The 12,937-nt window shown below is 55.8% G+C and overlaps 1 protein-coding gene across 1 annotated transcript in view; it reads left to right on the plus strand.

Moving 5' to 3' along the window:
• Positions 1-6,459: 6,459 nt before the first annotated feature.
• TRIM29 (tripartite motif containing 29) overlaps positions 6,460-12,937 on the plus strand; it is a 26,067-nt gene continuing 19,589 nt past the window's right edge. Inside the window, exon 1 of the mRNA XM_077776779.1 lies at positions 6,460-7,457. Within this exon, the coding sequence (XP_077632905.1) occupies positions 6,651-7,457 (807 nt within the window). The 5' untranslated portion in view covers positions 6,460-6,650. The remainder of the gene's footprint in view (positions 7,458-12,937) is intronic.

The raw sequence follows: 12,937 nt of genomic DNA on the forward strand, positions 1-12,937 counted from the left end.
ACAGTCTCACCAAGGAGCTGCGATTAGTCTCATCTTGTGGGCCGGGAAACTGGCTCCGAGGGATTAAGCAACTTGCCCGGATTCACACACCAAGAAAGTTCCAGGCCTCCTCCGCCCAAACTCTCCCTGGCACACTACTCTCACCCCAACTTGGCTGCACCCACAGAAAGCCAATGCCCACAGGCCCTTATGGAGGCACCCCTCTCATGAGGAGCCCCTCAAAAGCCCCCGGGGTGGCCAGAGCTGGGCCGCGGCAGGCATCGGCCAGGCTTTCAGAGAGAAACAGAACCCACAGGGTATAGATTTCTATAAAGAGATTCATTTCATGTCATTGTGGGAAAAGCCAAAATCCAGAAGGTGGGTCCGCAGGTCGGAGACTCAGGCTGGAGCTGATGCGGACAGCTTTGGGGCAGAGTTTTCTGATTCTTCGGGAAACCTCAGTTCTTAGATCAGGCCTTTCAACCAATTCAATGAGGCCCAACCACATTATAGAGGATAATCTTCACTTAAAGTCAACCGGCTGTAGATACTAACCACGTCTACAAAAATCCCTTCACGGCAACACCTGGGTTAGTGTTTGATTAAATAACTGGGTATTACAGCTTTGCCAAGGTGACACATGAAACTAATCATCACCCCCTCCTTTATGGCTGTTGGTGGGGGTGGGGGGAAGCCATGGGGAGAAGTCAGCCTGATCCAAAGGTCCTTGGCCCCAGAGTCCCAGGCGAGTGCCAAGCCAGGGGACTTGGGGGTGGTGGCTCCTTCTGGGGACCTCTTCATTTTGAAGGCGTCCAAGGTCAGGGTGATGCTGCCAGACCCAGACCTCACCACTCGCCCCTGGTGAGGCCCCTCTTTGCTTCTGCTTACTTGAGAACTACAGTTAAGGCTCAGTGTCTTTTCAGGGGGCAGAAGGCCTGGAAGGAGGAAAGAGAAGCTTCTGGGGGAGAAGGAAGGGTAAGAAGACTATTGCTTGAGCCCTGACGACCCAGTCGGCCAAGGGCCCTTGAAGGTGGGGACAGTGTCGGATTTTCTCTGCACCCCAGGCTGGGACCATGGCTCACTGAGGGTGCGCTACGGGTGTCTGTTCCTTCCTCTTCCATTTCCCTCCCAGCTGGAGGCCTGGAACAGTCTAGGCAGGTAGAAATAAGTCCTGGTTTTAAAGTTGTTATTGTTGCTCTGTTTTCCTCTTCCTTCTCCTCCTCCCCCCACCTTGTTCCCTTCCTCCTTCTTCAATTTGGGGGAGAGAGAGGGAGAGGGAGAGAGAGAGAGAGACAGAGGACCCAAACAGGCTCCATGCTCCGTGCGGAGCCTGACTCAGGGCACAACGCCACGACCCTGGGATCATGACCCGAGCCGAAATCAAGAGTCAGACGCTCAACCAACTGAGCCACCCAGGCCCCTAGAGAGTTCTTCTTAATATACAGCCTAGACCCCTCCGACTTCGGGATAAACCCCCTACTATTAGGCCAGCAGACATGAGACAGTGAGACTTGAGGAGTTTCTTGTTGCTAGAAAGTTTTGAATCCCCCGCCACAGCCTTCCTGCTGTTGTCTGTAACTAGAGCCGCTCCCAAGGGACAGAGAGGCCGCGAAGTCCAAAGAAACACAGACTGGATCAGAGCTGCCTCTTCACGGGTGCCATTGTCCCTTATCTTGTCCTTCGCTGGGCCGGAAGGCTCAGTTCCTCATCTCTGACTATAAGCGTCTAGACATTTAAGTTAGCCTCAAAGAGGGGCGCCTGGGTGGCTTAGTCGGTTAAGCATCCAACTTTCGCTTAGGTCATGATCTCGCGGTTCGTGGGTTCGAGCCCCGCGTCGGGCTCTGTGCTGACTGCCAGCTCCGAGCCTGGAGCCTGTTTCAGTCTGTGACTCCCTCTCTCTTTGACCCTCCCCTGCTCACGCTGTCTCTCTCCCTCCCTCTCTCTCCTAGAAATAAATAAAACATTAAAAAAAAAGTTATCCTCAAAGAAAAACTTCCTGCAACGAGCAGTCCCAAAGCATGACAAGGATGACTGACGGAGGTGGAGACGTCTTTTTCCTCGTAAGCCTTTCGGGACAGAGTCTCGCTCAGAGGCAGCGGCTCCCTCCCAACCCTGGGGTTTCAAGGAAGTCAGAGGAGTGTTCTCCTCTTAAGGGGTTTCCTCTTTCATCTGCAGGTGATTGGTGGTGAAGTCAGGTGTCACTGGGCCCAGCTGTGGGTGGGTGAGGCCGCTCCACCCATGGAATCAAGGGAGGCTTCTTAGGAGGAGAGCAGCTTTGAGATGCCTCATGAAAGACAGCCAGGTGGAAGCGTGGGGTTGGCTGGTAGGTGGGCGGGGGAGAAAGGGACTCGGTGGGGGTGGCTGGTCTGCCTCCTCTGAAGGGACAGACTTCACCCCAGCTCCATTAGTGTGGAGGCCACACCAGCCAGCAATTCTTCCTCCCAAACCTGCAAGGGGTAGAGTAGGGGCTACAGCCGAATTCCACCCTCACCTGCTATGGGGAGACATGTTGCAGCAAGAAGGCTTTAAGCTAGGCTAGAGGGTGAACAGGATAAGATGGGCGATGCATGAGTGACTGGGGGGAGGGGCTCACGGGATCCCTTTCTTTCCAGGCCTTTAAAAATGTAGAGCTCCTGGGGCGCCTGGGTGGCTTGGTCAGTTAAGCATCCGACTTCAGCTCAGGTCAGGATCTCGCAGTTCGTTGGGTTCGAGCCCCGCGTCGGGCTCTGTGCTGACAGCTCAGAGCCTGGAGCCTGCTTCGGAGTCTGCGTCTCCCCTTCTCCCTGCCCCTCCCCTGCTCGTGCTCTGTCTCTCAATAATAAATATATGTTAAAATTTTTAAAAAATGAAGAATTCCCTTTGTGGCCACCCCCACTCCCAAGTCGCAGTGGTGGGCACGTCAGCCTTTGGGGGCTTTTTGCCAGTTAGCGCATGACACACAGGCCACGTAGGTCATGAAGAAATGTGTTTTCGTGGAACGTGGGCAACTGGGTTTGGAGTTGCAGAGGGGTGGGGCCCCGGGCAGGTGGGACCAGGTGTGTTTAGGCCCTTTGGTGGGCAGGGCTGGAGTGAGGGGTGTAGGGGGGCTCTGGGAGCGATCATGCCCCATGGAGGGTCCTCAGTGCCCATCCCAGACCTCAGCACTCAAAGCGGGTAAAGATCCTTGCCTCTCTGGTTCAGCCCCGCCGGCCGATGGGCTTGGGGAAGTGTGTGAGGGCTGCGAGCAGTCTCGGAAGGACAACTATTTCTTCCCCTGAGAATGTGGTTTCAGCCCCTGGATTCCGGGGACCCCCAGGCAACTCTACTATCCACCAGGCATTTGCAGGAAGCAGTCCCCCAAGGAAGGAGGGGTCCAGGACCCACTGCTCGGGAGGACCAAAAAGCCAGTCCGCCAGCATTGACTGAGAATTGAACCAAATAAATCTCTGTGGAGCCAGGCCGAACGCTGCCTCGGGCTGGCCCGGGAGAGTGCCCCTGTGCACGGGGAGTGGGCAAGGGGGGCACGCGCAGCCTGCATGGAGGCACAGACCCCTCTCCATGTGTCCTGTGCTCTCCTCCTCCGGGAAGCCCGAGCCACTCACACAGATGTCTCTCATTTGCCATTGACGCCAAATTCAAACAACTGACTCACTGGTCTGTTTTCCCACCGGACTGACTGTAAGCCTCGCAACAGTGAGGTCTGGGACTCATTCCTGTCTGTGTGATGGTCCCTGTTCAGAGCCTGGCACACGAAAGGATTTTCGAGAAATCTGTGTGAATGAGTGAATAATTGGTGACATTGGGTGGTCCTAGCTAATCGCCTCTAGCAGGACAGGGATGTTACAAGAGCTCAGAGGAGGGAACCATCCCTGTGAACCTGCAGGAGAGGGAAAGGCTGGTGGAAGAGAAAGTAGCCTGGTGTTCCAGTGCCTTGAAATCCCTCGAACCTGTCTTCCTCCCTGAGGACAACTGAGAGAGGCATTATCCAGCACCTGTCATTCTACCTTCCCTCCTGCAGTCAATTTATCTACTTCAATCACCCACCAATCCTCCGTGATGTGCTGGAACCAGCTCATACCGGCTTGGGAGCAAATAGTGTGCCCCTGTTCCCAGAACACCCCGTGGTGGTAGCTTGGAATTGGCCAGGGTGGGAGAAACTGGCAAATGCCACAGACCAGGGCTTTTTCACCCTGGGGGAGCCAAGGCTAAAACTTGTCGGCCCACTTACCTACCCACTACTCTCCTCCTTCCTTCCCTCCTCTTACCTCTTTCCTTCCCGCCTATCTTCCTTCTTCCCCTTTCTTTTCAATTATTATATCCAACTTGCCACTATTTACTCATCCCTCCACCTACCCATCCATTCATCCATCAATCATTCATCCATCATCCATCCATCCATCCATCCATCCAACTCCTCACCCACCCACCAATCCACAAGTGTTTTTTGAGCATCTACTCTGTGTTGGCCTGTTCCCAAGGCTCAGAATCTTTGCCCAGACTCCTGGAAGACCGGTGCTTGAATTCTAAGGAATGGCAGAGACCCAGTAGCAGGGGACTTCAGGTTCAGCCAGCACTGATATTGGGTCCCTAACCAGAATGCGTTAGTGTTCCTCTTCTCCTCCTCCTTGCCCTTCCTTCCCTTTCTTCTTCACAGGCTGTTCTCACAGGGTAGGGGAGACACTATCGGGTAAGAGGGAGGGGCATGTCCCCACCCAACGGACCTGTACTGCTCTTTCTCTACCTCTCCCTCCACGCCTGGCGTGGCAGGAGCCGAGTGCCCAGTGTTCCTGCCTGTGGTCAGAGAGAGAACGGGGGTAGTTTTCCTCACTTTGCTCCCTGAGTTCTGTATTTATATGCTGGTCATACTCAAAGAGCTCCCTTCCGAGATTCTCGGAGTTTCGGCCCTCACCGGCCTCTCTTTGGAGGGTATTGCCTGTGGCCTGGCCCAGAAAGGGCAGGCAGATTTTTTTTTTTTTTCCTGAGTCACACAACAAAACTGCTGTGGAGACAGAGGAGAGGGAAGGAAGGGTTTGGGCCCTAGGGCCTCAGCCACCTGGCCTGCTGCTGCTTGTATTCTCCCATTACTGTTGCTCTGTCTTTTAGGTCCAGACAGGTTCTGACCTGCTCTGATAGCAATAACATAAGGGCCGACAAATACCACATGATTTCACTCCTTTGTGGAATTTAAGAAACAAAACAAATGAGCAAAGGAAAAAAAAAAAAGAAAAAGGAGAGAGAGAGAGAGAGATCAAGGAACAGATTCTTAACTAAAGAGAACAAACTACGAGCTCCCAGAAGAGAGGTGGGGGGAGGGGTGGAAATAGGTGATGGGGACGAAGGCGTGCACTTGTTTGGATGAGCACTGGGTGATGTACCGACTTGGCCGACCACTCTGTTGCACACCTGAAACTAATATTACACTGCATGTTAACTCTACTGGAATTAAAATTAAAAAATCCATAAAAAATAACTATTAAAAAACATGAAAAAAATTCCAATGAGAAAAAAAAGAAATAACTTCAGGGCCACGTGTATCATGTTAGAGCTGCTGGGATAAGCACGACTTCCAGAAGTTACCTTCCATCGATGTTCAGGTGGCTCCGTGACACCCTGGCTGAAGAAGGAACATCGGCAGCTCAAAGGCCTTGGGTTTGAATCTCGACTCTGCCACTTGACTTCGGCCAGCAAATTATCGTCTTAGAATTTCTGTTTTCTCACTATTAAATAGCATCACTGGGGCGCCTGGGTGGCTCAGTTGGTTAGGTGTCCAATTTTGGCTCAAGTCATGATCTTAATGGTTCATGAGTTCGAGCCCCTGCATCAGGCTCTGTGCTGACAGCTCAGAGCCCACCTCGGATCCTCTGTCTCCCTCTCTCTCTGCCCCTCCCCTAATCTTTCTCTCTCAAAACTAAATAAACATTAAAAAAATAGGATCGTCGAACAGGTCGTGGTGGGGTTGAAATGCGCTCACGTAGGCGATCTACCTGGGACAATGCCTGGGAGTTGGCAAGTGGGGTTCAATAATCAGGAACCACTGCACATCCCACAGTTCTGATCGAACTGCACCCACCTTTCCCCTTAAGGTGAGAGGCAAGTTCACTGTCCCAGGGTGGAGAATCTCTCCTCTGAAATCCGGCCCGCAAATTACAAGGCTATTTGGCCTGTGTGACCCAATTAATAGCCGTCTGTCCCGCGGGCCTCTACAGACACCTCATCTTCCGCCCCAGGGGCCCCTTGGCTCAGCGAAGCCTGCCCACCTGTGAGGACAGAGGCCCCCCCACCTCCTCCGGAGAAAAAGGTGTGTCCAGAGGAAGCAGGCCGACTGGTTGCTGAGCTGTGGAAAATAATTAAACCAGGAGAGGGAAAAAAAAAAAACAGATCCAGGTCCTTTAGAAACCGGGTTAGAGATGAATGTGCAGGGCGTGGCCCCCGCATAATTAGCCGCTCTGCCAGCTCTGGGAGCAGCCTGCTCTTCCTGGCCTGGCCCGTTGTGTCAGGCTTGGGCCTGCTGCCCCTCCTCTCCCTCCGCTCCTCCTCCTCCCCCTCTTCCTCCTCCCCCTCCCCTGTTCCCTATAGGTGTGTCTCTGGGCTCTGGCTGCCTCTCCCACTCCCCTCCAAGACGCCGGCCCAAGAGGTCACCCACCTGCAGCCCCAGCGAGTCTCAGACGCGCCAGCCCAGTGACCCGCCCGCCATGGAAGCCGCAGATGCCTCCAGAAGCAACGGGGCCAGCCCCGAAGCCAGGGATGCCCGCAGCCCTCCGGGCCCCAACGGCGCCCTGGAGAACGGGGCCAAGGCCGAAGGCCAAGATGCCAAGACCGCCAATGGGCACGGCGGGGAGGCGGCCGAGGGCAAGAGCCTGGGCAGTGGCCCGAAACCGGGGGAGGGCAAGAGCGCCCTGTTCTCAGGGAACGAGTGGCGGCGGCCCATCATCCAGTTTGTCGAGTCCGTGGACGACAAGGGCTCCAGCTACTTCAGCATGGACTCCGGGGACGGCAAGAGGTCCCCGTACGCGGGGCTCCAGCTGGGGGCCGCCAGGAAGCAGCCCGTCTCCTTCGCCGAGAAGGGGGAGCTGCGCAAGTCCATCTTCTCCGAGTCCCGAAAGCCCACGGTGTCCATCATGGAGCCCGGGGAGGCTCGGCGGAACAGCTACCCCCGCGCCGACGGCGGCGGCCTCCTCCTGCGCTCCAAGTCGGGCTCCGAGGAGGTCCTGTGTGACTCGTGCATCGGCAACAAGCAGAAGGCCGTCAAGTCCTGCCTTGTGTGCCAGGCTTCCTTCTGCGAGCTGCACCTCAAGCCCCACCTGGAGGGCGCCGCCTTCCGCGACCACCAGCTGCTCGAGCCCATCAGGGACTTCGAGGCCCGAAAGTGTCCCCTGCACGGCAAGACCATGGAGCTCTTCTGCCAGACGGACCAGACCTGCATCTGCTACCTCTGCATGTTCCAGGAGCACAAGAATCACAGCACGGTGACGGTGGAGGAGGCCAAGGCCGAGAAGGAGGTAATTTGCTGGGGGCGTCTTCTCCACTGGGGGCTCGCAGGGTTTGGGCCCTGAGTCGCCTCCGTCCCTGGCTCTCAGAGGCAGTTCCCCAATCCTCTGAGGCCTCTGGAGACAGGGCATTGCCTGGATGAGCAAATGGAGGGTCAAGAACGACTGGGGGCCTGACCAAGGTCATAGGACAAATTCAAGTCCAATCAGAGAATCAGCACTTAATGGGCTCTGCCTGGCTAGAATGATTCTTCTTCCTCTTCTTCTTCTTCTTCTTCTTCTTTTTTAAATTTGAGGGCAAAACAATTCTTACCACCTGACCGGGACTGACCCCTGGGGCAGGGGTGATGGGTGAGGAGGAGGGAATTTGGGGACCACTTAGATGTTCTTTTGTTCCGGCTTTAGAGATTGCATTTGCAGTCTGGTGGCTTCTCGTTGCTTATCTGATCCCCCAGCCAGTCTCCTGGCATCCCCAGTGGCTTCCTTTGTCCTTCTCTCAGCTGGGCCAGCTCTGCGTGCTTTGTGTGTGTGGTTGTGTGTGCATGTGCCTGTACCTATAGGTGGACATTATTTGGTGAGGGCTGGAGTCTGTGTGTGGGCGGGATGTACGTCTGTTTGTGTGTGTGTGTTATGTGCATGTGGGTGTTCAGTGCGTGTGTTTGTGTATGGGAGATGTAAATGTTTGCATTAGTTCGGTCTGTGTGATCATGGCTGGGCTTCCACGGGGAGACGCAGAGGCGTGTGGAGGCTTGTGAATGTGCTGCACATGAGGAAGGTGTCCTGGGCCAAGGCTCAGCTGTGGTCGCTGTCCCTTGCCCCATGGATGCTACGTCCTGCTTTCTTGTAACAACAACACGGTGAGTGGTCATGGACAGCCTGCCCCCACCCCCCGGCGTGAACCTCCTGGTGTTCCATGTGGGGGACTTGACCTTCCTCAACAGTGTCTGTGGCTCTCCAGATGGGGCAGCTCAGCCGTCCTGACCAAGAGCTGGCCAAGTACTGTCTTCCTGCACCCCTTGCGTCCACACCCCTGGGCAGAGAGAGACCGAGTACAAGTGGGAAAAGACTCAAAGACCCTTTTTAGAGGCCTCGTTTAGCCCAGGGAAGTGTTCCCAGTTTCCCCGATGCCCGGACCCCAGCCTGGCCTCAAGCTTCATGCTGGGAGACAGGGCTGGGCAGAGCTGGGGAACCCGTTCTTTGGGAGCTTCCCTGGGAAACCAAAACAGAACAAGGGGCCATCATCTTCTTCATCCACTGCAACCAAAAAACCGCAGAGGGTTCTGGGAGGCCTGACTGAGTTCCGGCTCTGGGTTTCGCCTCTAGTTGGCCGCTGGACTGTGGACAAGTCCCTACCACCCTCTCAGTCCTGGTTTTTCCATACATGAAACCAAGGCTTTGGACTAGACGGGTGGTTTTCAACTCCCCCCTGGAGTCCTAGGATTCTTGGAAATGGCTTCACACCTCCCAGATAAAGGAAGGGGGCAGACTGGTGCCAAGAAGCCAGGGGCTTCAGGCTCCCACTTCTACTACAAGCAGAATACATTCTTATTTACGTTTTATATGTAGCATTTGCCTGCAAATTGCATCTGAAACAAGAGTATCACCTAAGAAAAGCCCAAGTGTTTTGGGCAGCTCTGTGGAGGCACCAAGAACTCAGAGTTCATCTTCCCAGTGCTTGGGGCCGCCGTAGGATTCAGAGACATAGCCCTTGCCCTTGAGGGCTCACGATGTAGGTCAGGAGGCAGAGCTCAGATGTACAAACACGCCTGGGGAACTTCCGCCCAGTTACACAGAAGCAGCTGTAGATCAATCTCAAATCGTAGAGGGCGGAACACCAGGCCAGCTGGACTATAGCAGCCTCCTCTGTCTCCTCTGTCACCTTGCAGACAGGGACACATGCCCAGGGGGAGCAGGGGACCTGTGCAAGCACGTAGAGGAGGAAGCCCCCTAGTTCTCTGCCAAGATTTGAGAGCAACTGAGAGGCAGGGCATTGAGGGGAGGGGATTCAGGATACGTGTGCTTTACAGGGACTTTCTGGGGAAAATGTCTGATCCACTGGAGTGACTTCCACAGCGGGAAGTTGAGACAGCGTGTGTATGTGTGGGCACGAGTGTGCCCCAGCAGCAAAGGGGTAGGCAGGGAGCGGTGCGGGCCTGAGCTGGAGCACAGCCGTTTGTCTAGGCCCGGCTCTACTGGAATGTCCGACGTGCGGGACATCGGCCGGGAACAGGGTTAGTGGGTTGACTGATTGAAATGAGTAAGCGTGTCAATCCTGGCATCCTTTGGAGGCATCGCCTGCAGACCCAAACATTGGCCCACACAGTTTTTTGCCAGGAGCCCTGTCCAGAACCTGTTCTGCAGGCCACCTGGTGAAGGCCCCGGTGAGGTCATCTTAGACCTTGAATGGTGGCATGAGGCTGCGGGTGACACCCGGAACTGTGGGTGCTTGTCTCCCGGGTTTCAACTCTCCCTGTAGCCTCTGAGCGGAGGCAGTGCTGGGGGAAAGGCCACTTGCTGTGGAAGCATGACAGTCCTTCCTCCGGTGGATCCAAGATCGAACGTTCCAGTCCCGCTCCGCAGATGTCCTCTCCCGTCTGCCCTCCTGCCTCTGGACATCTCCCAGGCTGGATTAGGCTGACGAGATTATACCTCTCCCTCCTTCTCTGTGGCTCACGGCCCGCCTCTTGTCTATCTCAAGTCCTTCCTGCTGTGTAGGCTCAGGATAGAAGACTCCTCCCGGCCCGTGGCTGTCTGCTCCGGGATGGCCTGTCCGGCCTCTGCACCACCCGCTGCGGGGCCCTGGCATGGGTCTGGCCTGGACTCTGTGCGGGCAGCCTGGAGAGGCATGGACTGGGGAGTGCTCGTCTGTGGGTGCTCAGGGGAAGCAGTTTATCCTGTAAAGTATTTGGAGAAAGGAGGCCAGGCAAGAGAGGGACAGGCAGGCGGCGGGAGACACATCAGTGTTTATGGACCCACCTAGGCACCAGTGTTTACATGTCACCCCTGACAACAACCCCGCAGGGTGTGTGCTTCCGCACCTACTCTGTAGATGAAGACAGAGGCTTAAAGATGCCAAGAGACTTACTTGGAGTCACAGTGCAGAGGGGCGGAGCCGGGGTTCCGCCTGTTCCGGTGGCTGCTTCCTCTCTACCACTTTTTTAAACATAAAGTTTATGTATTTACTCTGAGAGAGAGAGAATGAGTGCACAAGAGGGGGAGGGACAGAGAGAGAGGGAGACAGAGAGAGAATCCCAAGCAGGGTCCAGGCTGCCATCACAGAGCCCAACCCGGGGATCGAACCCACAAACTGTCATGACCTGAACCGAAACCAAGAGTCAAGTGCTTAACCAGACGGAGCCACCCAGGGGCCCCTCTAGAATTGTAAACGTTGTTTTCATGTGATGGCAGGCTCTGGGGGGGGCACTAAGTCCGGGGGCCCCCAACAGCCGTCCTTAAAGTGAAATCACCTGGTGAATCACGACACCGCTTCCTGGGCCTTCCGCTGGGAGGTTCCAACTCAGGGGTTTGAGGCCTGGGATCTGTAATTTTAAGTCTCCCTTGGGGCTTCTAATTTGTAACCAGGTTGGGAATCAGGGATCAAGTCCAACCATCACCAGGAGGAAACTGAGGCCTGGACAGGTGGGGTGACTTTCTCAAGGGCCCACGGCTGGTCCGGAAACAGCCGGGATGGTACTTTGTCTGCCTCATGTTGCGCCTTCCCTGTCCTGACGCCTGAGGAAGCAGAAGGGACGCTAAGCCCAAGTCAGAGACAGCCTAATACTGGGCTGTTTGACATCTGGATGGAAATGGGGAAATCCACCCAGCATTTCAGATTCTTATCCAGATAATTACCATTTGTCTGAGAGTACAAATTTGGCAATTAACTGGCTCATTTGGCAAATATCAGAGCCAACGGCCCATGCGGCTAAATCAAGCCAGAGGAGGATGGCAGCCTCCTTGCCCCTTCCCTGGGGCGGCGGGGGGTGGGGGGGCCCGGTGCAGGTGCACACGTCCGGATGGGTGCTCAGGTGTGTCTGAGGGCCCCATCAGATGGTGGCACCAGCTGTGGTGCCATCACTCTGCTCTCCGGGAGACCTCTGCTCCCCCAAAGCCAGGGGGATTTGCAGGCAGGGTGGCCTGCCCGGTGCCCATCCTGGGCAACAGAGCAAGAAGCAACCAGACGAGTGTGGGAGAAGGGAACAAAGGAGGCATTTAGGGACAGGCCTGGGCAGGGTGGAGGGAATGTACCGGGAGTAGGAGGAAGGGACGAGGAAATTGTAGACAGGGATAGAGGGGTGGGGAGCCGAGGTCCCAGCAGCAGGACTGAAGGGCAAGGACAATGTCCCGGGAGATTCGGAGAAGAGCCTGGAGGTGGCGCAGCCACATAATGCGATCTGAGCCCTGTTGCTGCGTCTTGGCTTTAGCCACTTTCTGGGCGTGAGAACTCAGGCAAGGCACGGCATCTTTTTAGGCCTCAGTTTCTGAATCTGTAAAATGGGGTAACACCACTTGCAGGTTAAAGGAGAAAATGCCTGGAGTGTAGTCGGTGTTCAATAATACAATTGAGTGTCCTTCCTTCTCCTAGGATTGTGGGGGAACCCAGGATCGCGAGCCTTCCTACGTGATATTATTTCCGATATCCCACCTTTTCCAGCTTTGCGCAGCCCTGCTAGCAGGGAAAAAACTGCCAAGAGCCACACAGTTGCTGGATCCATCCCCAGGGGTCTCACTCCTCTCCTAAGAGCGTAGCCCTCATCCCAGAGGCGAGAAAGGACATTCCAGCAGCACAGAGCTCCCAGGCCAAGGTCCCTTCCCCGATCCCGCTGCGTCCTGCAAGTCTGGTCTTGCCAGGCCCACTCCCAGCCTGTGTCTGACTTCCCCAGTGCCGCGAAGAAAGAAGGAGACTAGTCTCTCCTCCGCCCTGAGTCTCCCGCCCACTGCTGCAGACAGTGTGTCTCCACCTCGGCCCCTGCCCTCGCCTGCTTGCAGATCAGCCGCCTCCCCCTCCTCCCCTCTGGCTCTCCTCCCCACACCTCAGCCAGCCCCGCTGCCCTCTTCCCTCCTTCTCTTAGGCAGGATAGGCTTCCAGGGTCTGCACCCCAGCTGGGCTCGCCATCGTTCTAACCCCCTTTCTTTGTACTCCATGGTTCTTCCTCCCTCTCGGCCGATGAATCTATGCTTGTCTGGCGAGACTTCTCACCTGTGGGCCCCAGCCCGGCTTCGTGCCCCCCACAGCTGATAGCAGGTGCTGCTCGCTGCACATGACTCCTCTGGCCGTCACCTTCTCTGCTCACACCTTTTCCCACTGGCAAGGCTGGCCTCCGTCATCCCCATTCTGCTTTCCCCAGGGTTCCCCGGGCTTCTGTTCCCCACGATACAGGCCTCTGTGTGTGCACACTTCACTGTGTATCCGATAGCACACACACTATGTGCGGACCCAGGACAGCCGCACCTGCAGGCCTCACCTCTGGACACCACCTCAGCCCTTCTTC

This window comes from Crocuta crocuta, unplaced genomic scaffold, assembly GCF_008692635.1.
Source record: "Crocuta crocuta isolate KB4526 unplaced genomic scaffold, BGI_CrCroc_1.0 scaffold271, whole genome shotgun sequence".
NCBI lineage: Eukaryota > Metazoa > Chordata > Mammalia > Carnivora > Hyaenidae > Crocuta > Crocuta crocuta.